Source organism: Equus quagga, chromosome 8 (assembly GCF_021613505.1).
Source record: "Equus quagga isolate Etosha38 chromosome 8, UCLA_HA_Equagga_1.0, whole genome shotgun sequence".
NCBI lineage: Eukaryota > Metazoa > Chordata > Mammalia > Perissodactyla > Equidae > Equus > Equus quagga.
This window is the reverse complement of record NC_060274.1, coordinates 40,030,190-40,054,306: the sequence shown is the minus strand read 5'-3', so window position 1 is coordinate 40,054,306 and position 24,117 is coordinate 40,030,190. Positions and strand designations below refer to the sequence as shown.

Below are 24,117 nucleotides of genomic sequence, written 5' to 3'. Positions count from 1 at the left end.
ATCACAGTCTCCCATGCAGCCCCCTGCACTATCTTATGCCCCACCTCCGGTCTGTCCATTCTCCACAGAGGAGAGCAGTCCAAGTGGTCACCAAAAACACAGATACAACCATCTTTTCTTTCCTGCTGAAAACTCTTTAATCACTTCTCAAATAAAATTGCACTTCAAATAAAATCTCAGCTCCTTCCCATTGCCGACAAGACTCCTCTCTCCACCTTCAATGTGGTCCCCTGTCTCCCTCCCTATCTACCCCCGAGCCATACTGGACTTCTTTCATTCTTCACCTACATAAAGCTTTTCCTCCTCAGGGCCTTTGCACACTCTCCCCCTCATCTTCACCTTCCATGTCAGGGAGAGCTCCTTCTCATCCAGCTCTGCCTTCCTGGGAAAGGCTTCCCTGTCTTCTGTCTTGGTGCTAAGTTCGTTTCCTCAGTACTCGCACCTTATCCACTATCACTGGATGCTGATCATGTCTTTCACGGCCCTTACACATTCTATAGCCAAATATTTGGCCTAAAAAAACCCAAACAAACCAAAATTGTCTATCATCTCTCTCTCTCAGTGGATTGTAAGTGCCATGAAAGAAGGGCCCGTGTCGGTTTTGCTTGCTACCGCATTACACAATCCTGATTCAGAGTGGTTGCACGGTAGAAGCACTAGCTGAAGGAAAGAATGAATGAATGAGGACTGCTACCATGATCCTTAAAGTTAACAACATCATTAGCCTCCAGGTTTTCTGGCTCCATCTTCCCCCTCCACGTGTGGCTTCCTTATGATTCACTGCTGTCTGCTGAACACAGTTTTCTGAGAATGCACCCTCCACTCTTTAACCCAGAAACTGGTTTTGTGGACCCAAGAAGGTGGAGCCATGGCTCCTTGAGAACAGCAATGGCTGAACAGCAGACATGGTCCCCACTTGGGAACCACAGAGGAAGCAATAAGTTCTTCCTCTGGGCAGGGTCACGGGGAGAGGTGATTTTCTTTTCAACTTTCAGACTTTTAAAATAGAGCTGAGTCACCCTCGCATCACATCCAGGGGCAAGTAGAGGCCTAGTTATAGCGAGCAGTGCCCAGCTTCCTGGTTCCCTTAAGCCTGACCCCTTGAAGAGCAAGTTCTTGCTCTTGACATTCTGCCCTTTTAATTCCACGGCCTCTTAGTCAGTTTCTTATGTCACTGTGGGCCTTCTGTTTTTGAGGAGACATTTGGGTTCTCAACCTGGGGTCCACAGGTCCTTTAGGGTCCATTAACTGTTTGAAACACAAGCAAAGATTTATGATTACGTGTAGTGGAGGGTGTACGATAGTTTCCTCAGATCTTCAAAGGAGTCCACAACTTCAAAAAGATTATGAGTTTCTATACTAGATAATTTCTATGGTTTTTCCAGCTCCAACAGGCCCTGCTTCCAAGTCCCCACATATCTGGAAAATCATAATCGTACAATTCCACACTGCAACAAAATCTTTAAGGTTTCTTGGATTTTGTTATAACACAATGTTACACAACAGGGCTGAAAAATTTACTTCCCTCTGGAAATATATTCCACTCTTTCACACAGGGGGTTCTTTTTATTTTTACTTTTCAAATGATTTAAATGGGACTCTAGTTCAAGTTCCTCCATAGAGTAAGCAGTGATCTCATCACTTAGGGTAGAATGAGTGATGTAAAAAACGTTCGAGAGCAGCAATGTGTCAGGAACTTTTCAGGTAGTATAACTCCTCTAAAACTCCCTCGGAAATTCCCTTAAATTATTATGTACTGTGAGTCAAAGAGTAGCCCAAAAATAAATGACCCATAGGACTGAGCATGTCACTGGCTTCTGTGGCACAGTAACGAAACTTGGGTAGAGCTGAATATAAGTGGAAGTGACAATTACTCATGTGAAAGCTCATCTGTTCGTGCTAAAAACCTTTCATTCGCTCTAAAAGTAACTAGCGTTTCCTATCTTCAAAGTAGAGAACCTGGTTCTGAGGGGGCAGAGTGGGTACGGAGACAGGGAATACATAGGTCCTGCTCCAAAGGGCTTGGAGTGTTGTGGGGAGACATACGCATGTGACAGAATATGAGAGATAATGGAAAAGTATCTCAGAGGTACAAAAAAGAATGCTGTTAAAGCAAAACAAAAGAAATACTAAAAGCTGCCTGGATCACCAAATCTTTGCATTTGATTTGAGCCTTTAAAATGAGATGAGATGCCCTCAAGAGAGAAGCCATTCCAGCGAGGGCAGAGGTAGACGAGGACACAGCCCGCTTGGTGGAGGTGGAAGATACCAGAAGGAAACAACTAGTGCAGGATGGAGAGTTAGGTTAGGGCCAGAAACTGTGCATAAAGATCTTGACTTTATTTCATATACAGTGGGAGCCATGAAAGCTCTTTTGAAGGGCAGGAGTGACAGGATTTGATCTGTGCTATAAGAAGGTAATTCTGGTTATAGTAGGGCGATAGGGGATGTCTTCTAAGAGATCCCAGCAAAGCCCAGGAGAGAAATGATGAGGACCCAAACGTAGACCATGGTAGGGAGAAGAAGAAAGAAGGGCTGGAAGAGGGAAAGTGAGGCGGCAAATGTTTCAATGTGGAGATGAAAAGGAGGGAGCAGTTGAGAACATAGGCAGTTGGGGGCATGGTGGTTCTAAATTACATCGGGTAAAAACACAGGGAAGAGAGGTGTCAACGAGAGGGTGGTGGAAGGGAAAGAATAGTGAATGATCCATCCTGGCAGGACTAATGAAGATTTGAATAGCAAAGAGGTTATTTTCAGGTGTTGGTGATTCACTGAGGAGGTCAAACTAGAGTATTACAGTCAGCCAGATTCAAAAGACCACCCCACGGGAGGTGAGGATGTAGAGGCCGTCAGTGACTGCTTTCCCACCTACCCTACCTGGCCCTTTACACACAGCCCCATTTAAGCATCTCAACAACGCCTGAATCGTGACCTGTTTCAGTGATGAGGAGGCGAAGGGTGGAGGGTGGAGGATGGAATAACACGCTTTGGCCAATAGTCCCTAAGTGCTGGAGGGAGAATTCAAACTCCAAGGGGACACACTTAGACACTATTGATCTCCAGCTTGTGAAACGCTGGGTAGTACAGAGAAGGAGAGCGATGCTTGAACATCTTGGTGAGAAAGCGGAATTTAAGCTCAGAGGATATTTTCTCTTTTTATCACTTTGGGTGGCTACCCCTTCCAAATGAAGTGATTCAGGGTTTCAGAGACACTCGTTCAAAAATGACCCTAATGGACAACAGGATTTAAGTACTTAGAACGTATATGATACTTTTTGTTTGTTTGTTTACTTTTGAATGTCATCTAATATCCTGTTTACCATCAAACAATTATATTTCAAAAATAAAAATAATTTATATGGTGCTTTACATAAATAATTTTTAAATGAAAGCGATTTTGCTCCCTTTCCGTGCTCCCCTTCAAGTCAGTGGAAATCATTTAGCATCATATATCATTTTAGCAACCTGACAATATGACTATCTCTGATTGTGACACTTCTGAGAACACTAGAACCCCCCGGACTCTTCATTTTGAGTAAGTTATAATTTAAATGCACGAATAAAATGCATTATAAACTTCTGCTCTCTCTCCGCAGATGTGTAGTCCCACCTGGAAAACTAGCTGGAGACACCTGGCGTTACAGAGCGACGGACAAGCCCCTACCTGAGTACGTGGTTTCTCGCCAAGCTTGGCTGACGCTCTTGCAACATTTCAAAAATGTTTGGCTGGCGAAGAAATGCCACAATCTTGTCATTATACGCTGAAAGAGACAAAAGTGCAGAGTGTGGTTGAGTCTGCAGCCCAGAGATAATTTCTCTGATGATTGGAAAATGGCTGCTTGATACCAGGATTAACGTAGGAGTTCGAAGGGCAGGTAGCATGCTCATCAAAAAACGTAAGCTCTTGAGGGTTTTTTTCTGTGACATAATAGTATTATTATTTTTAAAAGATCAAACTAAAAGCGAACCAGCTTTAAGTTAATCATCTTTAATGTTCCAGAAACTTAACCGGGTGTTAAGTCATCTCTTTGTGAACAGGTAAAGGAGAATAATAGCTCTCCATGAGGGGACTTGTCTTCTTTTCTCACCCCTCTTGGTCATTTTGTCATAGTTATTAGGGCAAAAAATTCTTTATGAGTTCAAAGAAATCCTTTTCTAAGCACTTGTCGCTTACCACCCGTGGCCATGGGTTGATCTCCCAGTAGCGACAAGGGAACTTTTCCAAATCCATTTAGACTTTCTCACCTCATTTCCCTTGATACAAGTGGCATTTGTTTTAGAAAGGGGTAGCTGAGGTTAGGAATGAAGGCTGTGCTGCCTTATCCCCTTACACACACAGGAAGAGAGATCTAAATTAAAAACTGCATCTAACAGCAATAAAATCCATCACTTCATTTGAACTATGCTCTCCTGGACCAGATAACAAATCACCAAATGGAGTGAAGAAGAAAGGGAATGTGGGTCTGGAAGAGAGCAGAGAAGAGAGAGGACAAAGAGAGGAGGAAGGGGAAGGGAAAAGAGGCAAAGGAGAGGATGAGAGTAAAGGGTGGGGAGTACATTATACCTTAAAAGAGCAGAAAGACGACAGAATCCTCAATATTCAAAGATTCAGGATAAGAAAAACAAGGCTAAGTTTCAGTTTCCAGGGTTCAAAAAGCATGATACGTACCCAGTGGCAATGACTCATGTTGATGTTGGCTTCGAATAGCAGCTACTAGGCTGTGTCCTGGCCTGCCCAGTAAAGAGGCTCCTCTGTTTCTAGAGACTTCTGAGGCCTAATTTCAAAATAAAATTATTAGCACTGGAAATCTGTCATCAATTTCAGATCGTCTTTTGATACCAGTTTTTCAATACGAGAGGCAAAAGACTCTGACACCACCTGAGTTAAAAAAGCAATGAAGTTACGATCCTCAAAGTGATAGAAAATGAGCAAGTTAAAAAAAAATGACTAAGTAGAGTGGTTGGAGTGCTATATTATGGTTTTTTAGAAAGTAATCGTGCCAAATGTCATGAACGGAAATCAAATTAATGCATAGAATAGACCAAGAAACGTTTCTCTTCATAAACATGTTAAAAAGATAAATTCTAGATAAATATTATTAGTAAAGGTAGGTTTATAACCCTTATCTCCAACAGGCAGCACTGAACTTCAAAACCGAATGTGGAACAGACTTGCTCTTTCAAACGGTGTTTGTTTCACCTGAGTGGCCATTCTTAGTTTAATGCCTGTTACTCCATTCTCTATGCTGGTGACTCTTCACAAAATTCTGCAAGATAAGCACTATTAATCCTAGTTTACAAATGGGGAAACTGACGACCAGAGAAAATGAAGTTTTTCCAAAATTTTCAACCCTGAGAGATAGAACTAGGATTCTAATGATGCTTGACTGCCAAGCATGGGCTTACTGCTCCCATACTCCTCGCCTGCATCCAGCATCTTGATTTCAGTTGGGCATTTTGACAAAACTTCATGGAATAAATAACTTGCTTAGCTTAAAACTGATTAATTGTGATAATGAATTTAGATCAATTTTAAATTTTAATAAATCCTCTAAGCTCTAGAACATGACAATGAGCTTTCTACCTGATTCCATACACATTTTCTTCTTTAAGGACCCCTGCAGAGTAAGCTATCTAAACTGGGACACTGTAGATTTTTTGAAAATCCACAGATTTTCAATATTTCCACATTCCCCAGATTTTTCCACATTCGCCAGATATATGGGGTTTGGAATAGAGTATGACTCATTTTGGCAAAGTATACCAAAATAGGCTTTAAAAATATTTAAGAATTTTGAGGATTGCTTTGCAAGATACTTATAAAGAGCTCAAACATCCAGATAAAAAAACGAAAGAAATTTCTCCCTCTGAGACCAGTGCACAATTCACTCACACAGAATTCCGGAGAGGTGATGAGACCCTATGCTACAAAGTCCAGAAAGGTCAGGTCAATCTCACAGTGGTCATTTAAGACCAGGCCATGTGTGATACTGCAGACGACAAAGTAAGACAGATTACTTAGGGCTTCCTAATTGAAGACGTAGCCATGACTGGTTTTCCTTTGGGTCCTACTTCCATACTCCACACAGACAGGAATAATATCTTTTGCACGCAGAGATGTGCTGCCAGTTCGCCATCTGTATGGGGCAGTCTTTGAACTGCTCTTCCGCAAGTAGTAGGGATGCAGATCTATCCTTCTTCTCGCCTGGTCCTTCTCTTTGCCCACGGCTTACTTTAGGGACAAGAGAATAGATTCTGTGCCACTTTGGTGGACTTCTCACTTTGATGTCATCAGCACTTGGCTCTGTTCAGCTGGTGCAGCCAGACACCAAGATTTAGAAGCTGGTACTTCTGCAACAGCGCTTGCCAGTCTCAACTAAATGGTTACGATGCAAGGTGATGAAAGCAAGGTTTGCTCATTACTAAAATATGCAATATTGAGCCTCTAGACTGCTCTTTTTTCTCCATGAATTAGTAAATATATAAAGACTTTCTGGGACTGAAATGATATGCCTCTTTTCCTTGGGGGGAATTATGTCAGCCTGTCTTAATGAGTGTTAAAATATTTTTGATGCTGTCAAGACAGGATTCTCAAAGCCCACTCAGTTGAAGATGACCTAAGTGACGAGTTACAGAGAGAAACTCGGGAAGCAGATAGATCTGACAGCAGACCTCGAGAAGGCTTGGCTGTGCACTGAGCTCGGTGACGCCTGCTGTCACACCCTGAGCGAAGGTATCTAACTGTCGGCGGGTTACCCTGAAATGAATAGGGCTTTGAAACAGGAACAGGCTCACTTCTCTTCCTGGCTGTCATAGAGAGTTCTCGTGTTGGAGACATGCTTTAGGGAAAACAGTGCCTAGCTCCGAGGTCACCTGCTCACTGGCAAAACTAAGCCAGATTGAAAAACTTCAGAAACGAGATGAAGCCCAGCTGCTCTGAAGGTAAATAAATGATGGACTGAGGAATATGCCTCAAGCTGACTGTGAGTGGGACAGAGGAAGCAACCCAGGGGGGGGTGGGGGGGGGGGGGGGGGGGGCCCTGAGCCAGAGAAACGTCTGCCAAGGGCAGAGGAGGTGATTACAGAGCGGTACTGGATGGCCTCCAGGTGAGAGCTGGAGGATGCGAGGTTAGATAGAAACGATCTTTTCCAACGAGGGGCCAGGAATTTACAGGAATAGAGACAATTTCAGGCAGTGCCGGAGGAGATTCTGAGATTCTAAGATTGGGCTAGAATTTAGCATGTACTAGGATCCCTGCAGCCCTGAATTGGTACTAAATGGTCCATCCTGAAGAATGTCTAATATCCACTGAGTGACCACTTTGGATCTCACTGCAAACATGATACTAACATTTGTTTTCCTAACTACCGGAAATGACTGGATGAATAGATTTTTCCAATTAAAACCAAAATTGTGACTCATTAAATTCCCTGGCATCTGGTGCTTTTTGTCTTACTGAGGTTTTCAGGTGTGTGTGTGTGTGTGTGTGTGTGAGAGAGAGAGAGAGAGACAGACAGACAGACAGACAGACAGACAGACAGAGACAGACAGAGGAGAGCCTGCAGTGGGCTGCTTTAACCCCTGACACGCCATGACTATTCTACAGCTAAAACCCAGAATGCACTAGGGACTACTTTTAGAATTTCTTTTCCATTTGATGTCGAGATAGCTTTAATCATAATTGCAAATGTGAAAACTTCAAACATTTGGTTCTCTAGACAAAACAAAATAGATATGCTCAGAAAATAGTTTTCAGTGACTGGTAAACAAGCTTCTCTTCTGTGTTGCAATTTGGAAATATGAACTGGTGGTTTTTTAAGCTGTGATTGAAAATTGTAGGTTTTAGACTGAATTTGGGTTAGCAATCAGCTAACACTCTCCTTGAAAATGCTGGAGACCTGATGATAAAAAAAAAAAATTAGCAAGTTCAGAGGAAAGGCCCGAATGATTCATTTCTAGATTCCTTTTGTATTCTAAAAATAGATCACTAACAAAGTTTTCAGAATTGTCTCAAGGAAATAAAATGAGAGACCTATGTTTGAGTTGTTCTACATTTATAATAGTAAAAAGTGGGCAATAAGCATAATGTACAAAGAAAAGCTTGAGATAAATTAGGGTAGATCCACATGATAAAATATTATAGAAGAATTTCATGGCATGGAAACTGTCCACAAGGTCCTGTAACGGTAAATTGGGATGGAGAACCACCGACAACATGATTTAGTTTTTTATTTCTACGTGTACAAGGGAGGGTCTCCAGATGGGGTATTTTCACTGCTTTTCCACCTGTGTCTGAGTTTTCTACACTCATTACATACTACTTATCATTAAAAAGTTTCTTTTCATAGGTGTCTGAATTTTATCCAACCAAACCTTGTAACCATGCATAGGTTATGTGGCATCAAGAGGAAAATTACCAATTTTAAGAAGCAATGCAGAAGTCACCCTCTCCGGAGACAAGCTTCCTGGATGACGACTTCTCTGGGACATTAGAGCTAATGAAATGACTTTTGTCATCCAAAAAGCTTCCTGCGAAGAATGACTAAGAGTGACTTCTGCTTTTAAAGTGAAAAGTCAGTTTCTTTTCCCTGCCAGACTCTGGCCCTTTCCTGAGGCCACTATTGTTAAGCTTTTTTCTGTGTACCCTTCCAGAAAATTCATATGACTAATGATTTTCTCACTTGACCAAGAGAAGGTGGTAAAAGAAATGAAAATGACGTGTTCTGTTATCTTTCCTAATTAGTTAATTTATTTTGTTAATTGCAGTATAAACAAGACAAGCTTGACCTTCAGTGACTTCCTTACCGATAGAGAGACGGGATCTGATATTTATAGTCTGCAATGTTCTTTCCATTTATCTATAGCCAATTCCATTTGGACACTATGGGAAGAGATAAGGTCTGTTTTGTTGGTCCTTAAATATACTACGGACAGATGTGCCACTGTATTAAAATGCATGTTAAAATGTCAAATAATGGTCTTTTTATGCATAAAATCCTATATTCCTGATAACTGCTTTCAGGAAACTGCCTGAAAATTTTTCAGGGGAGGTAAAGGCTAACCCAAAAGGTGTTTAACAGTGTCTCTATTAGTAACCTATTGCTGGGGTTTTGAGAGAAACTTTTACCATGTAGGAGTTGGAATATAGAAACTGATTTTAATTCTGTCCTTAAGTGTAATTATAAAAAATCAACTGCTGAGGGGGCCGTCCCCATGGCCCAGTGGTTAAAGTTCCGCATGCTCTGCTTCAGCAGCCTGGGTTTGTGGGTTTGGACCCCGGGTGCGGACCTACTCTACTCATCAGCCATGCTGTGGAGGCATCCCACATACAAAATAGAAGAAGATTGGCACAGATGTTAGCTCAGGGCTAATCTTCCTCAAGCAAAAAAAGAAAGGGGGGGGGGTGGGAGAAAATGTGATCACGGAAAAACTTCCTCACCAAAAAAAAAAAAAAAAAATCAATTGCTCAGCAACACTCAAGAGAATAACTCATGAAGGTGATGGCAAACATTGATTCTTAAGGCTGTGGTCTAAGAAACATCTGTATCTGATTCCCCATTGCCTGTGCCATACGACATAGAAAAATCACGGACTATGAAAATAATTCATTGATTATTCCCAAGTCTCATATTTCTGTCTGCTTACCCACCATTTCTAATTGGGTATCCTGCTGTTTCCACACTCACCATCAGCTTATCTAAAGACAAAGCCGCCATCCTCCCCACCTGGCTGTGCTGCTCATCTTCCCTATGTGTTAATGGGACTGTGACTCTAACCTCACAGGCTTGAGAATCACAGAGCTGGAGGGGACTTCAGGGGCCATCTAGTCCCCTTGTCTCCACGTTCAGACAAGGAAATGAGGCCCCAGAAAGGGAAGGAAGGCACAAGGATCCACAGCTCCTCCGTGGAGAAGCCCAAGCTGGGACTCCCACCTGCTGACTCGAGTCCCAGGCGCCCTTTCCTCCACACCTCTCCACTTCCCTGAGGCTTCCTCCCCCAGGGTGTCCTCTGTTTTCTGTCTCTCTGCCACCTCCCTACCTTACACCTGGCCTGTGGCATTACCTCTAATGGGCCTTTCTCTCTCAACTCCCTCTTTACCACAATCCTTCCTCGTCTTGGCCTTCATTGTCTCCTCGTTAAAAGACTAGTCTACCCTGGCCTGGGAGTGAGGGAAGCTGGGCTGGGGTCCTGAATCCTCTGTGTGACTTGAGTTCTTGGTATTTCAATTTACTTGACTACAAAATATGATTCTTAACCAGACTGCTATTACCACCTAGGAGTGTTTGGAAATGCTTGGGAGGTATTTTGTTTTGTTTATTGTTTTGGTTGTCATAGTGACAGGTGAGGTGGGGCCCTCCTAATATTTAATGGGTGGGACTTGCCAAAAAAGGGCCTGCAAGGGCATGGGACAATTCCACACACCAGAGAACTGTCCTCCCCAAATGTCAACAGTCTGCTCCTCTTGAGAAGCAACAGATGAATTGACCTCTAAAGCCCATTTTCACACAAAAATCATCATATTATTCCAACCCAATTTGTTCAAGGGACTCAAAAAAGTTCCAACTCTTCCATGTGGCATTCAAAGCTTTCCCAAAACCACGTGGAAACTTACTATCCTGGTCGTATGGAACTATTCACTGTCTCTCTACAGACCTGTCTCAATCCCGCCTCTGCACCTCTGCTTACGCTGTGCTCTCTAGGGGACTGCCCTTCCTCTTCCTTGTACCCAGCTAGATTTTACCAATTTTTCTAGTTCTAGGTCAAGTACCTTATTTTAAAAGATATCTTCCCTTGGCTTCTTTTGAACTTCTGTGGCACTGGTCCTAACATCTCTCTTGGCACTCAATCATATTCTAATTTGTCTCGTTACTTAACTTTGTATATTCTTGGCCTGGCTTCAAAAATAGAATACAAACGTCTCCAGGGTGGGGATCACATCTCCCACTTCTTTGCATTCACAATGCTCATAGCGGCCATGCACTTATCAATCTTTGTTGAGCAAAATCACATCACAGCAAACACAATCAACACTGCCCCTTCTCTCTATTGTTCTACCAAGGTCCTCCTCATCCCCCAGGCTGTGTGCTCTCGCAGTGGAGGACCAGATATTTGTTTTCACAGAGGCTGGGTCTTTGTTCTTTTTGGTGTGCTGCCTCTGGATCAGATATCCTCTGCCGCCCAGCTTCTCTCTCTGTTGCTTTTCTTGGTTCCCCCTTGTCTCAGTGCGAAGCTACCAGCAGAGAGAGGATGGGCAGAGGGATGGGAGGGGTGTGAAAAGCTGAAGAAGTCAGTTGGAGAATGGATGAATAGGAAGTATACAGATGGCTGATGCACATTAACATCCTTTCATCATTATGTGTTAGAGTCTTTCTTGGCTGATGCAACTGGCGCTTTGTCACTAATGTTGATATTCAATGTGACTGTGTTTGGGCTAGTCATATCAAATAAATGTTTTGGACCAGGTAATGCAAGTGGTACTCACGATCTTAATCTTGTTCTTTCAACAGAAAGGTTTTAATATTTATATTTTCAGGTTAATTTTTTATAGATGTAAGCGATCTCTATCTTTAGGGGATTCATCCTTCATTGAGTAATCGAGATTTCCATTTCAGTGACAGAGAATCTGTGCGCAGCGCTCAGCTGCTTTTATCATATGTAGTTACCCTACATTAATACTGAAATTGCCTTAATAATATTAAAAAGCTGGACATTTTAAATAAATTAAAATGGCAACTTCAAATTGATGCAGAATTTTGAACTGATCCACTATCAACTCAAGACAATACATCTTGTACTTTGTGAAGTTTATAGAAGTGCCACCAGAGAGGGGGACTATGCATGTTGAGCTGGGAAGCTGGGACAGTGCTTTCCGCGGGCTGTGAACATATCTCCTGCTGAGTGTCTGGTCTCTGGAGGGTTCTGACACCCATATAACGCTCCAGGATGTATAACGCTCCCTCTCTGCACAGTCACATACGCATTTTACACCTATGCAGAAAGAAAGAGTTAACATGCTTTTAGTAGTATGCTAAGTCAATGATACCTAAGATGACTCCATGAAAGAAAAATCCATTTTATCACACTGGCAGTAAACCCTGAGTGCCCTTGGTTGCAAATAGTTATGTTTCTCAGGGTATGCAGATGATTCCCCTGAAAAAGTAGTAAAGAAATTTTTGTGCACTAGGCTTTCATTAAAGCTGGTGCTGACACGCCGTCAACAAGCTCTTCCCTTGGGACTTCCGTCTGCCCTCTGGAGGCTGTTGGGTACATCAATACTTTCCCAGTTTCTCCTGACACGTCCACTATGGCACTCCTGGAATGACTCTCTGTAGGGGCCAGATATATATTTCTTTTCTTCCTACACCGCTTCTTCCCTTCATTATAGTCTAATTTTATAAGCTGTTTTATGGGAAATGGTCCTCAGAGCTCATATCTCCTGAGATCCTGGCGGTTTCTATGAGAAGGTACAGACACTTGGGAAATGCCAGTCGGGACATAGAAAGGTATTTGTCCATAATATTGACAGGAATTGATTGGAAATAGAAAAGAGCTCTGTTCTGAGTTTCGGTTTGAGAAAGGAGGACGGGGGTATGGGATACAGAGACAGTAATTCAGAAAGGCAATGAATGTGATGCTTAAGAAAGGTAGTGGCCTCTCACGGCTCAGCAGCAGGCAAACCATGGGGAGTAAAAGAAGATATAAATCAGGGAAGAGCATAAGGTGGGATGGGAACAGAGTATTCACATGGTCCCATTGACTTGCCCCAGTTTTTAGCCCATATGTATATTATTGAGGTCTTCTCCAGGGTCTGTGGAGAGGTAGACATCTAAAGTCAGCCATACACTGCACAGCAGTTCCATGGTCTTTTAAGAATTTATATGTGACTGGCAGGCCTTAGGAGGCACGGCTCCCATCATAGGTGTAGGGATCCCCTGACACGCTACACTTTCAGTTCTCTCTCAATTAGACAGATCTTTAACAGCGGTGATTGTGTAGGACTAAAGGGAAGGCAATCGGAAGATGAGTCTAGGGAGTTAAGTGGGTGACCTCAAGCCATCATTCATTCTTCTACGCAGCAGTATGGATATGGCTCAGCCCCATGAGTAATAGGCAACCCTGGATCCCGGCCGCTAAGGACTAGCTCTGGCCCCACGAGAAGAGGCAGAGCCTGTGACCCTGCGAAGGGTGGGGTCGGGGCAGTGGGTGATGGTACCTCGCCAGCGCTGTAACTTCGGAGCCTCTGGAGGTGCTGTCGATGCGTCAGATGATTGGGAAGACGACCGTTCTGAAGAGGGATTCGGGGGTCAATGAAAGTGGTGGCTCGACTGTTGTGGTCCACGAAAAAGGACTGCAGACAGACCAGCAAAAAAAGGCACACTGCATGAGAATGAGCCAAAGTGAAGTCAATTCATATAAGGGAATGCTACGGGGCTCCAGTCATGTTTACTTCTGTCCCTTCTTTTGATCTATTCAAGACTAGCTGGAAGAGTGGGGCACTGTGCGCCTGCTTGCTCAGTAGTTGAATGAAGTGATATCAGGCATTGATACACACTTTACACAGTGGAGTTATAGAGTCGGGACCATAACACTTTACTCAATACAGAAGATAAGAGAAACAGGGCCTTCGACGGATTAAAATAATACTAGTAATTAATAATTTATAGAGCGTTTTATTTTTAAAATGAAATTTATTTTTAAAATAATTTTTAAAATAGCTCTTTTTTGATTATAGGTTAGCACAGTCTTACTGAGAAAAAATTTTAGAAGGATAAAGAAGTAGGAAGAAAATAACTAATATCATCCCAAATATCACAATCTAAAGGTAGTCACCAAAATATTTTTTGGTCATTTTTTTTCTAGTGTTTTCTTTTGCTATGCAAATATACAAATATATACATATTTTCCACACATCTGCACCTATAATTTTCTTATAAGATTTTTTCACCTATTATTTTATGAGCTTTCCCCTAAGTTGTTAAACATTCTTTTAACATAGACTTTTAGTAAGTCTATGGTATTCAATTTGATGGATGCATAATAATTAATTTCAGTATCCTCTATCATTGGACATTTGACTTTTTCACTGTTAAAATAATGCATCTTATACATAAATCTTTGTGGCATGTCTGATTACTGTATATGTCCTAATATACGACAAAAGTTATTCTATAAATCTACAATTACCTCATAAAAGAGAAAATACTTTTTTTTTTTTTTAAAAAAAAAACCTCTTGTACTACAAAACAATCTTTCAAATACTCTCTTTTGAACAAAATGTAATGTTTGGTGAAAATATCTTTGCTTAAATGACCTCAATCAATGCTCGTTTTAGATACGTCCAGATGTCACCTGACAGAAGTAGTCAAAGAAATTTTATACAGATTTAGACATTATTCTTGGGAGGTATAAGCGTATCATTTGAAGTATTAGATGTCATTGTAAACAAGCCTTTCAAAGAGCTCCATAAGAAGTCATTCAGGAGGTGGTTTCATTATAGAGATCAAAAATGTCCTCCCGCAGGACACAGGTGAATAACTCTCCTAGTGTCATGTACATCGGTATCTGTGGCTTGTAATACAATTTCCCAGGAAAGCGTCCCACGCAGATTCAAAAAGGCCGAATGTCCAACAGCTTCGACGGGACTGAAGATGACGCATTGTGAAAAACTGTGTTTGATGGTTCATTTTGTCTATTTAATCTGTCAAACTGGTGGATAGAAAGCACGTTTTCCTACTATGACTGTGTTTGTTTCATTTCTTTCATATTTCGCTGTTATTTTTCTTTATATAATACGATACGATTTTATTCATCTCCTAAGGGGATATGATTATTGTATCTTTGTTTTAGTTGTGCTGTTGATTAATATAAAATCTTTCTCTGACCCCGTTTAATGATTCTGGACTTGAACTCTCTTTTGAATGATATGAATACACCATGACTGAGTTTTCTGTTATTGTTTTCAAACTATATTAATATTTATTCTTTTATTTTTAAACATGCTGAATCATTTCTTAGGCATGTGTTTGATAAGCTGGATCTGTCTTGTTGCCAGGTCTGAAAGTGTTTTCCTTTTGGTACGCAAGCTTATCCTGTTTCAACCTACTGCCATGACCGTTAGGCTTGGCTTTACTTTTGTTATTTTATTCTTATTCTTTCCATTTGTTTGCTTCCACATTGATTTTTTTGTGTTTTGCTATATAAACTGTATTTTGTTTGATTTTTTCTTTTCTAGGAGTTTGAAAGAGAAAAATCTGCTTTTAAATGGCACAGTTGCCTTCAAAGTTTGTCAAATAACTATAGTTAGCCTTTGTTTTTCAAATTATCCCGTTTGACTCCCTTATACCCAACGAGGAACGTAACACAGCTTTCCTCATCTGCTCACCTGCCCTCTTCCCCTTTCCTCATCTTTTTTATTCTAGTCTGGGGACATTGATCCAAATTGCTCTTATACAACTATTCCATTTTTATTATACATGTTTTCCTATATTTAATTGAGGCTTTTCCAATATACTTTAAAGCATTTTAACAGCAATTATTTACATCTACATGTATGCATTTGGTTGACTGAAATACTCACACCAGTCCTTTTATACTATGATTTTCCCATTATTGGCTTCCCGTTCTTCTTTGTTTGTGAGCCATCTGGAGAATGGCCTTCGGTGTTTTCTCAGGATGGGTAAAAGAGGAGGGAGCTCTGAAATCTTGTACATGAGGTTGTTGTTCTGGTGTCTTCACTTTCGAAAGATAATTTGTCTGGATATCAGATTATTGGGCTGCAACCTTTTCTGATCAATAACCTGTAGTCGTTGCTTTGTGGATTTTTATAGTTTGGTTTTAAGGATGAGAAATTTGAAGCTGGTCTGATTTTAATTCTGTCGTAAGTAATTTTCATATTATCATATATTGATAAGATTTAAAAAATTTCTACGTAAAGACATTCCAGATTATGTGTAGATGGAGAAGGTATTTTAATCAATTTTATTATAACTCAGTGAGCCTAATAAATCTGCTCACCTGAATAATTTGTTTTAGATCACAAAGTTTTATTTTCAGTATTAATATTTATATTTAACGTTTAATTGTTGCCGCTGTACTATTCTGATTTCTTCTTCAGGAACATCTATAAGTCATTCATCCACTAAAGATTTATGGAGTACCAACCATGTGCCGGGCACTATTGTAGGCCCTCAGGGTTTCATCAACAAGCGAAGCAAAAATCCCGTGCTCTCGTGGGGCTTAAAATGCTGCCAGGAGAAGCAAATAAGACAGGAAACCTAACACATATGTAAGTTACATGGTGGAGCGCATGGGCTGGATCTTGGGGAAGCGGTGGTATTAAACTGGGTGGTCACGGGAGGCCTCGCCGAGAAGGTGAGATATGGTTTTTGTTTTTTTTAAACCTTATCCTTCACTGTTTGCAGTGTGGTTCCTTCCCTCTGCTTTGGGGGCTGGCGCTGTTTCCATGTTCTGATTCTGTATCAGTGATCTGATTTTATACCATGTCAGTTCTGCTCTCTTTCATCTCTATGCTATCACATTTTGTTTCCCCTTGCAATCTTAAAATGTTTATTTTCAGCCCACTTTCCTTTCTTTTTTAAATTGTAGTAAGAACAAAACATGAGATCTACTCTCTTAAAATTTTTTTAAGTGTACCATATGGTATTGTTAACTATAGGCACAATGTTGTAAGCAGCTCTCTAGAAATTATTCATCTTGCGTAACCGAAGCTCTATACCCATCGAACAGAAATTCCCCATTTCCTGCTCCCCCCAGCCCCTGGCAATCACCACTCTACTCTGTTTCTATGAGGCTATTTTATTCTATTTTATATTTTAAAGATTGGCACCTGAGCTAACAACTGGTGCCAATCTTCTTTTTTTTTCTTTTTTTCTGCTTTTTCTCCCCAAATCCCCCTAGTACATAGTTGCATATTTTAGTTGTGGGTCCTTCCAGTTGTGGCATGTGGGATGCTGCCTCAGTGTGGCCTCATGAGTGGTGCCATGTCCGTGCCCAGGATCTGAACCGGCGAAACCCTGGGCGGCCGAAGCGGAGCGTGCGAACTTAACCACTCAGCCACGGGGCTGGCCCCTATGAGGCTACTTTAGCTATCTCATAAAGGTGGAATCATGCAATATTTGTCCTTCTGTGACTGGCTAATTTCACTTAACGTAATGTCCTCCAGCTTCATTCATGTCGTAGCATGTGTCAGAATTTTGTTCTTTTTTAAGGCTGAATAATATTCATCGTACATATATGCCACATTTTCTTTATCCATTCATCTATCAACAGACATTTAAATTGTTTCCATATTTTGGCTATTGTGAATGATATATCAAAGAACATGGGAGGGCAGATAACTCTTTGAGATTTTAATTTCAATTCTTTTGGATATACAGCCAGAAGCAGGATTGCTAGATGTCATGGTGGTTCTACTTTCCTCTGTCTGCTTCCTCTCGGCTTGTTTTCTGTTTGTGGCTCCTTCTTCTTGCTCAATAGAAGTCATGTGCTCCTGTGCCATTTTGTGGATAATAAGCAGATATCTTTTAAAAATGTATTTCTATTTTCTGAAGAAAATTACACGATGAGATATGCTTTTTCTCAGATGGAGATTCTGTTTCCTTCACGTAGCAGTGGGTCCTCGTAGGCCCCCTCTCACTTTGTCATTGTGTGTTCGCTCCTCAGTGGAGGAGGCTGCCTCCATGACGCCTGCCACAGGCAGGATCCCACCTGTCTCACCAGCCACAGGCCCACTTCCTCTCCGGATGATAACCACCCTCCTCAGCTCAGCCCTGGAACCCAGTTTGGACCCACACGCAATCTCTGCTGAACTTGGGCAGGAAGCTGTGTCCTTCCCTCTCAGACTTTCAAAACGACAGATGAGTCAGACGCCATTTTGTTCTTTGCTCCAGTTTCTGTCTCTGTGACCCTTTGCGGGAATGACCCTGCTTTCAAAGCCACCAAACAACTCAGCCGCAGCCTTCTATCCCTACCACAGTGCATACTAAAGGGAAGGCTGTCGTCTCGGAATGTGTAGATAAAGAAGCAGATTGGCCAGATGAGGAGCGAGAGGATCATCTGGTACTCTGGAACCCGCTCTAGCCACCTATGAAGATGGCTTTTGCATAGTGAGCTTCGCCACACCATCCTTCAGTGAGTGGTGTGCCAAAAGCCCAGTATCTTGGGTGGCACATTCTTTCCAGGTTAGAGGGTTGATCCGCAGGATGTAGTCCAAAAATATTTTCTCAATCTATTCTCATCATCAATGGGCTTTAGCAATGAGGTATTCTTTTATTGACTCCAGTTGCCAGTCTTGATCTTGGATTTTTTTGGTGGACATTTACTGCAGATTAAGAGGACTACTGCTGATCTGCCATATTATCATGGATTCCCACATTAACGTATTTATTCTTAACATCTGGTTATAAAATCATGAAGGCAAGGCAGGCATCATTATTGCTACTTTATGATAAGCAAAGTGAGGCTCAGAGAGGAGAAGTGACTGCCCAGGGTTTCACGTTCAGAATGAGATGGAGCAGTCCTCTGCACATGTCCTCTTACCCCTATTTTTTCCAATATCCTCCATTGTTCCTCTCTACCCTAGGGATTGTGACAACAAATTTCAAATTTAAGGCTACTCCCCTCCAACAATTCAATACAATGTATGCCTCTTAGAATTTTTGTGGGCCAACTGTGAGTCTGTGTGTGTGTTCACTTAATAAGAGACCAGAGATACCGTTCTCTGTGTGTGTATATAGTCACACAGCTAGTTTGTATTATAACTGAAAGCAGGACTCGAGTCTTCTCATTTCAGATTCAGACCTTTTTCTTTCCTGTATATGATACCATCTCACTAAACAGAGTTGGGGGAAAAAAATCTCTTGCCAGAAATTCCCTAATACGTATTCTGAAATGGCTAAAACTCACTGTGTACGTCTCAGCTGCTGTGCTTTCTGCTAGCAGGATGACCAGGAGGCTGTGCGTGACATGGAGAACCAGGGCTAATGGCATTTGGGGGCATCCCTGGCATGGCACTGGGCTCCCTGCTGTTTGCATCTGGTACGAGAGCTGCAGTCCTGGAAATCCAAGGCTAAGCAAGCTGTTTGCATTAGTATGAGCTGTTTGCATAAGAAAGGCTGCCTTTCTGTTCACTGATTCATAGCGGTGATCTCTTGGCATCTTGCTTAAATGATAAATGTAAATGTGGCCACTGCAGACCACTGAGACGAGGCAGGTGCACCCCAGCTCTGATAAGACGCTCCTTTACTTTCCGTTCTGGCTCAGGCTTTATTTCCCACCCTAACACATGTCAGCAAGTCCTCACAGTATAAATCACCGTCATTCTCCCAGTGGAGCCCACATCCAGTAAAAGAGAAGGTCCCGGGGAGCAGATTCTGGCTATGGTGGCTTTTCTGCTACACAAGGCGTGCCCCTCCTCCCCCTAATTCATCCCTGACCACAGAGTTGCTGATCACAGAGCTCCACTGGACTGATGGACTTGCATTAAGGGACACATTCTTTCCCTACACACTGCAGAGAGCCCAGGATCTGAGGCAGGCTAAGGGGTTTGTGAGAGAGGGATTTGTGGCTCCCAGGGGACAACGACACCCCATCAGCACACTTTGGGGAACTGTGGCTTTGCAGTTCACAATCACAGAGGAAAGGAGCGCTACAGTGCACTTTCCCATTGAGACACGTCTACTGGCAAAGCTTCTGATTCCTTTGACCCTAAAACAGGGAGGGATTCTCCCTACCGAAGTTCATAAAAGATTACTCAGGGACAATACCTTAGTGAACTGTTTGGCCTGTCCTATAAATACATTGAGACGACTGATGGTGATCAAGAAAAAACATCCCCACTTTAGTGAACTCAGCTAGGCTTCTGAAGCATCACTGGGAAGGACCAGTTTTAGTTAATGTCACACAAAGGCAAGATGCAAGCCAGGAACCTCACACGGGCCCGGTAAGTAGACCCTATCCCTGTTTGACAGGCTGTTTTAATGAGAACTGAAGGTTTATTAGGGAAATTACAACGATTAATCTAATAATGTCACTCTCATTTAACTAATAATTTCATTCCCTGAGAGTTAGCTGCCCAGGAGGCAAAATGATAGACAGGCCAATGAACATAATGTGGTTTCAAATTTAAAGATAAATTTAAAAAGATGTGGACAGCAGTTCTCAAAGAGGTGTGATTTTGCCCCTCGGGACATACAGAAAGGTCACAACTTGGGGGGAGCTATGGAGATCAGTGGGCAGAGGGCAGGGATGTGCTCGACAGCCTACAATGCACAGGACAGAAACCCTGATGCAGAGAGTTACCGCCTCCCTTCCTCCTGGTGGCCCCACAGCACATGGCAGACACAGGCTTTCCTCTCCTCACCAACCTCCCTCCTGATTCTCCCACCTTCAGGGAAACAGCCTGTTGCATGAAAGGCCCACACAGCCGTCACGCTCACCTTTCCCTGCTGGTCCGTTTTGATCTCCCAGCCCCGGGGCAACTCCAGCCGCGTGTCTGCGAACATGTTGATGAAATTCACCAAGTCCCGGTTGTGCTGGTAGCGTTCGAAATTGCGCGCATCCCGCCGGACTTTCAGAATCATGTGCTTTAAGCAGGTGCTACTGGTGAAGACTCGGTAGGCACTCTGAGATGGGCAAGGCCGATTGGGGTAGGGGGTGGGGGGTTTGGAAAAACAGACCACGCACACTTTGAGCACGTTAACATGATGTGATGTGATTGCTACACAGCGATTTCATGTGAGCCTTGAGAGGGAGGCCTCAAAAGTGGAGATCTTGCTCAAGAAGGAAACGCACACGGCAAACACACATGAACTTGTTCGCGATCCCAACTCTACCGGCTGCTGGGCAGCCTTGGAGACTGTCAACCTCCCCGTACATCTCAAAGCCTCTCCTCCCTCCCCATCCTCCCTCTGTCTCAGCAGTGGCGCTGGGCTCTCCTGAGCCTCCCTCTACCTCTCTGAGCATAGCTCCTCTCTCTGCTCCACGGTTCCTTCTCTGACTGCACAGGGCGGCCCTTGCTCCTCTTGTCTGTCTATAATAGGGAGTATTAATTTAGGGTCCCTGGGAATTTAAGGCTGGACTTCAGAGGTCTGTCCCTCCTTTGAATCCTATGTAGAAACTTTGGTGTGTGGAGGAGTTGGGGGATGAGAAGAAACAAAGAAATTTGCAGGAGTTTCTAATTGTGCCAAATGATAATTTTATGGTACATGGGGCCGGTATGTGTGTGTGTGTGTGTGTGTGTGTGTGTATGGTGAAAAGAATGGCTGCTCACAGCCAGAGTGGGCTGGTGCAGTGGCTTCTGCCAGTCCAGGGCCATCTGCTGTCCATGCTGAGGGCATCCATATCTGCCATCCTTGTCCCCCTGCATGACCCAGCCCTGCAACACTGGGCAGCTGCGCTGGGTCCAACCACTGGATGTTCCAGAGACTTCTCATGTATAACTCTTTAAAAACTGGTCTCTCCTCCCCTAGCCACAGCCTCCGACACCTAATCAAACTACTGTCCCTGCTTACAGGAGACACAGTGTGCCCAGAGCAGAAAGGACTCAGACTTTCTTGAGTCTTCATCTCCTGTCCCAACTTGATCACGGTGGTTCCAAACACTATCAGTTCTATGCAGAAATATCTCCTGAATTGAGTCTTTCCTTTCCTTGCTCCCAGCCCCTTCCATAGGGCAGACCTTGATCATCTTTCATGGGAATGGTTGACTCAGTCTTTGGTCTTAGCTCCCCCCCTCCCCCCCGTCTCTCTCCACATTTCTGCCACAGAAAACGCTTCAGCAAACGCCCTGCTCATTTCGGACCAACGCCCCAGCCTGCCGAGGGTTCCTGCTGCCTCCTGCGGGAGATCCAGCCTCCCGTCCTGACTTACAGGCGTTTTGCTACTTGTTGTCGAGCTCTCCTCCCACCTCTTCCTGTCACCACACTCCAGCCCCACGGGACTCAAACTCCGCACCCCTTCACTGCTGCTCCCTTCTCCCTCTGCCTGGGACTGCTTCCCCACCCACTTTCAACCCTCAAGACCCAATTCAGCAGTTGCTCCCTCAGGAACGCCCCCTGGTGTCCATCTCCTGTGTGTCCACAGCATTTGGCTTCTCGCTGTGGTCAGGCCCTGTCCTGTCACGTCTGACTCGTCTTTTCACACAGCTGTGGCTCCACAAAACGGGAAGCTCCTGCTGTTTAAGTGCGACCCTACTCTGTCTTTGTGATTCCAGCACCCAGATCTGGGCCTGCACCGCAGAAAATGTTTGTCGAATGAAAGAATTAATGAATATAACGATATCTTGTCACTGCTTTCTCGAAAATACCAAAAGAAATGAAAAACTACATATGTAGAAATCACATCAAATTTACCTTAGTCATGATATTTGAAAAGCCAATTATAATAAAAGGAAACCCAGTTATTTATCTGGGAGAAATCTATTTTAAAATTTCTTTAATGAAAGTGATTTTATAAGATGACTCAGGCCGAAGGGAATCTGTCAACTTCATAATCTTGTTCTCTGAAAATAATACCAATAATAAAAACACGCATTTGTTTCCAAAGGCACTTTCACTGACATTAACACATTGGAGCCTGACAAAAACCTGAAGAGGCAACAGCATTTCCAAATCCAGCTTTTCCCCTTGGTGGGGAGACTTACAGAGAGTAAAATGAGTGGACCGAACCATCTTTCTTTTTCTCGTCTGGGTTAAAATGCTACCCTCTTGAATCTATCCAATGACCTTGCAAAGCTGAGTTCTGGGTCTTGGCGGAGCCAGGACGGGCTCCCTGTGCGTTTGGGAGCACTCACATAATTGGCGTGCAGTACAGTGAAGAACTCGGGGTTGGTGATGAACTTGACTGCTGGCGACTGTAGCAGCAAGGTGATCTTCTGTGAGTTCACTGGAGAGAGCGAGCCTTCTCTCCTCAGATCTGAAACAAGTGAAGCAGAGCAACAGAACGCATTGGGAAAAGGCCTTCCAAACACAGCGCCTCTCTCTCTGCACCAGCAGCACAAAAGCCTTCGCCTACACGGTTGGAGGGGACTGCTGTTTTTAACAGTGCTATGACCAGGTGTCACAGTCATCCAACCAGGTATCATAGGGATACGAGCAGATGTCACATCACTTTGGGCTGTCAGTCAAGAATCATTCTTTCCCAGGAATGTTATCACAGAACTTCAGTTAGGCTCAGGTCCTTGAACACCTCCCTTTTATCCCAATGACTTTTTTCTTATTTTCTTTACAAGTTGCCAACCACAGCCATGAAAGATTGTTTGCAGAAAGGGCCATAATTCTTCCCCTCCCCACAGCCACACGCAGCTGCATGGGACTTCGCGGCTTCTCCTCTTGTTGAATTGGCCTAGCCTCATGCCTTGCTTCAACCAACAGAATCTGGCAGAGGTGACAATGTGCGGGTTCTCAGCCAAGGTTCTGAGAGGCCTGTGTGTCCCCACTCCCTCTCTCTCTCTCACTGTGAGAACAAGCTTGGGCTAGCCTGGTACAAGACGAGAAGCCATGGGGAGCAGGGACAAGCCACTCCAGCTGAGGCCATCTCAGGCCCACCGGGCCTGGGCTGATTCCACAGCTGACCAGAGACACACGCGTGAGCCCACTGGCGTCCTGAGGAGTCACCCAGTGGAGCTGTGCTCAGACTGCCCACCTGCAGGACTGTGGGATAAATGCATGGCTGTGATTTAAAGCTACTGAACTTGGGGATGGTTTATCACATAGCAAAGGCCAACGGATCTAATACTGAACCCAGAAATAAATTTTCTCTTCCTTTTTTCTCATGTTTCTAATGACCACTTTACCATAACTCTCTCAGAGGTCAAACAAAGAAATTAATAACAGAAAAAGCTAAACTAGTCAGTTTAGTTAGTATATCTGGTAAAATGAATAGAACAGAGGCAACTAAAATTGTTGGTGGAACTGTGTATGTGAATTTAAGAGAGTGCTTGAAAATGTCACTCGTCTGCATTGCTGTGGACCGCAGAGGCCCGGCAGGACTGGAGGCACATGCTGCTGGCTCAGACTCGTCTCCGAGACTTCAGTCTGCCATCATTTAACCCAATTTTAAAAAAAGTGGTTTATTAGGATGTCACTGTGATAATTTTAT

At 43.2% G+C, this 24,117-nt stretch overlaps 1 protein-coding gene across 1 annotated transcript in view; it reads right to left on the bottom strand.

The window, feature by feature from the left end:
- The window catches only part of HECW1 (HECT, C2 and WW domain containing E3 ubiquitin protein ligase 1), a 175,575-nt gene that overhangs the window by 67,928 nt on the left and 83,530 nt on the right, over positions 1-24,117 (bottom strand). Inside the window, exons 10-14 of the mRNA XM_046670619.1 lie at positions 22,811-22,932; positions 20,458-20,643; positions 13,215-13,349; positions 4,670-4,775; positions 3,665-3,761 (exon numbers count right to left, since the gene is read on the bottom strand). Coding sequence (XP_046526575.1) covers positions 3,665-3,761; positions 4,670-4,775; positions 13,215-13,349; positions 20,458-20,643; positions 22,811-22,932 — 646 coding nt within the window. The remainder of the gene's footprint in view (positions 1-3,664; positions 3,762-4,669; positions 4,776-13,214; positions 13,350-20,457; positions 20,644-22,810; positions 22,933-24,117) is intronic.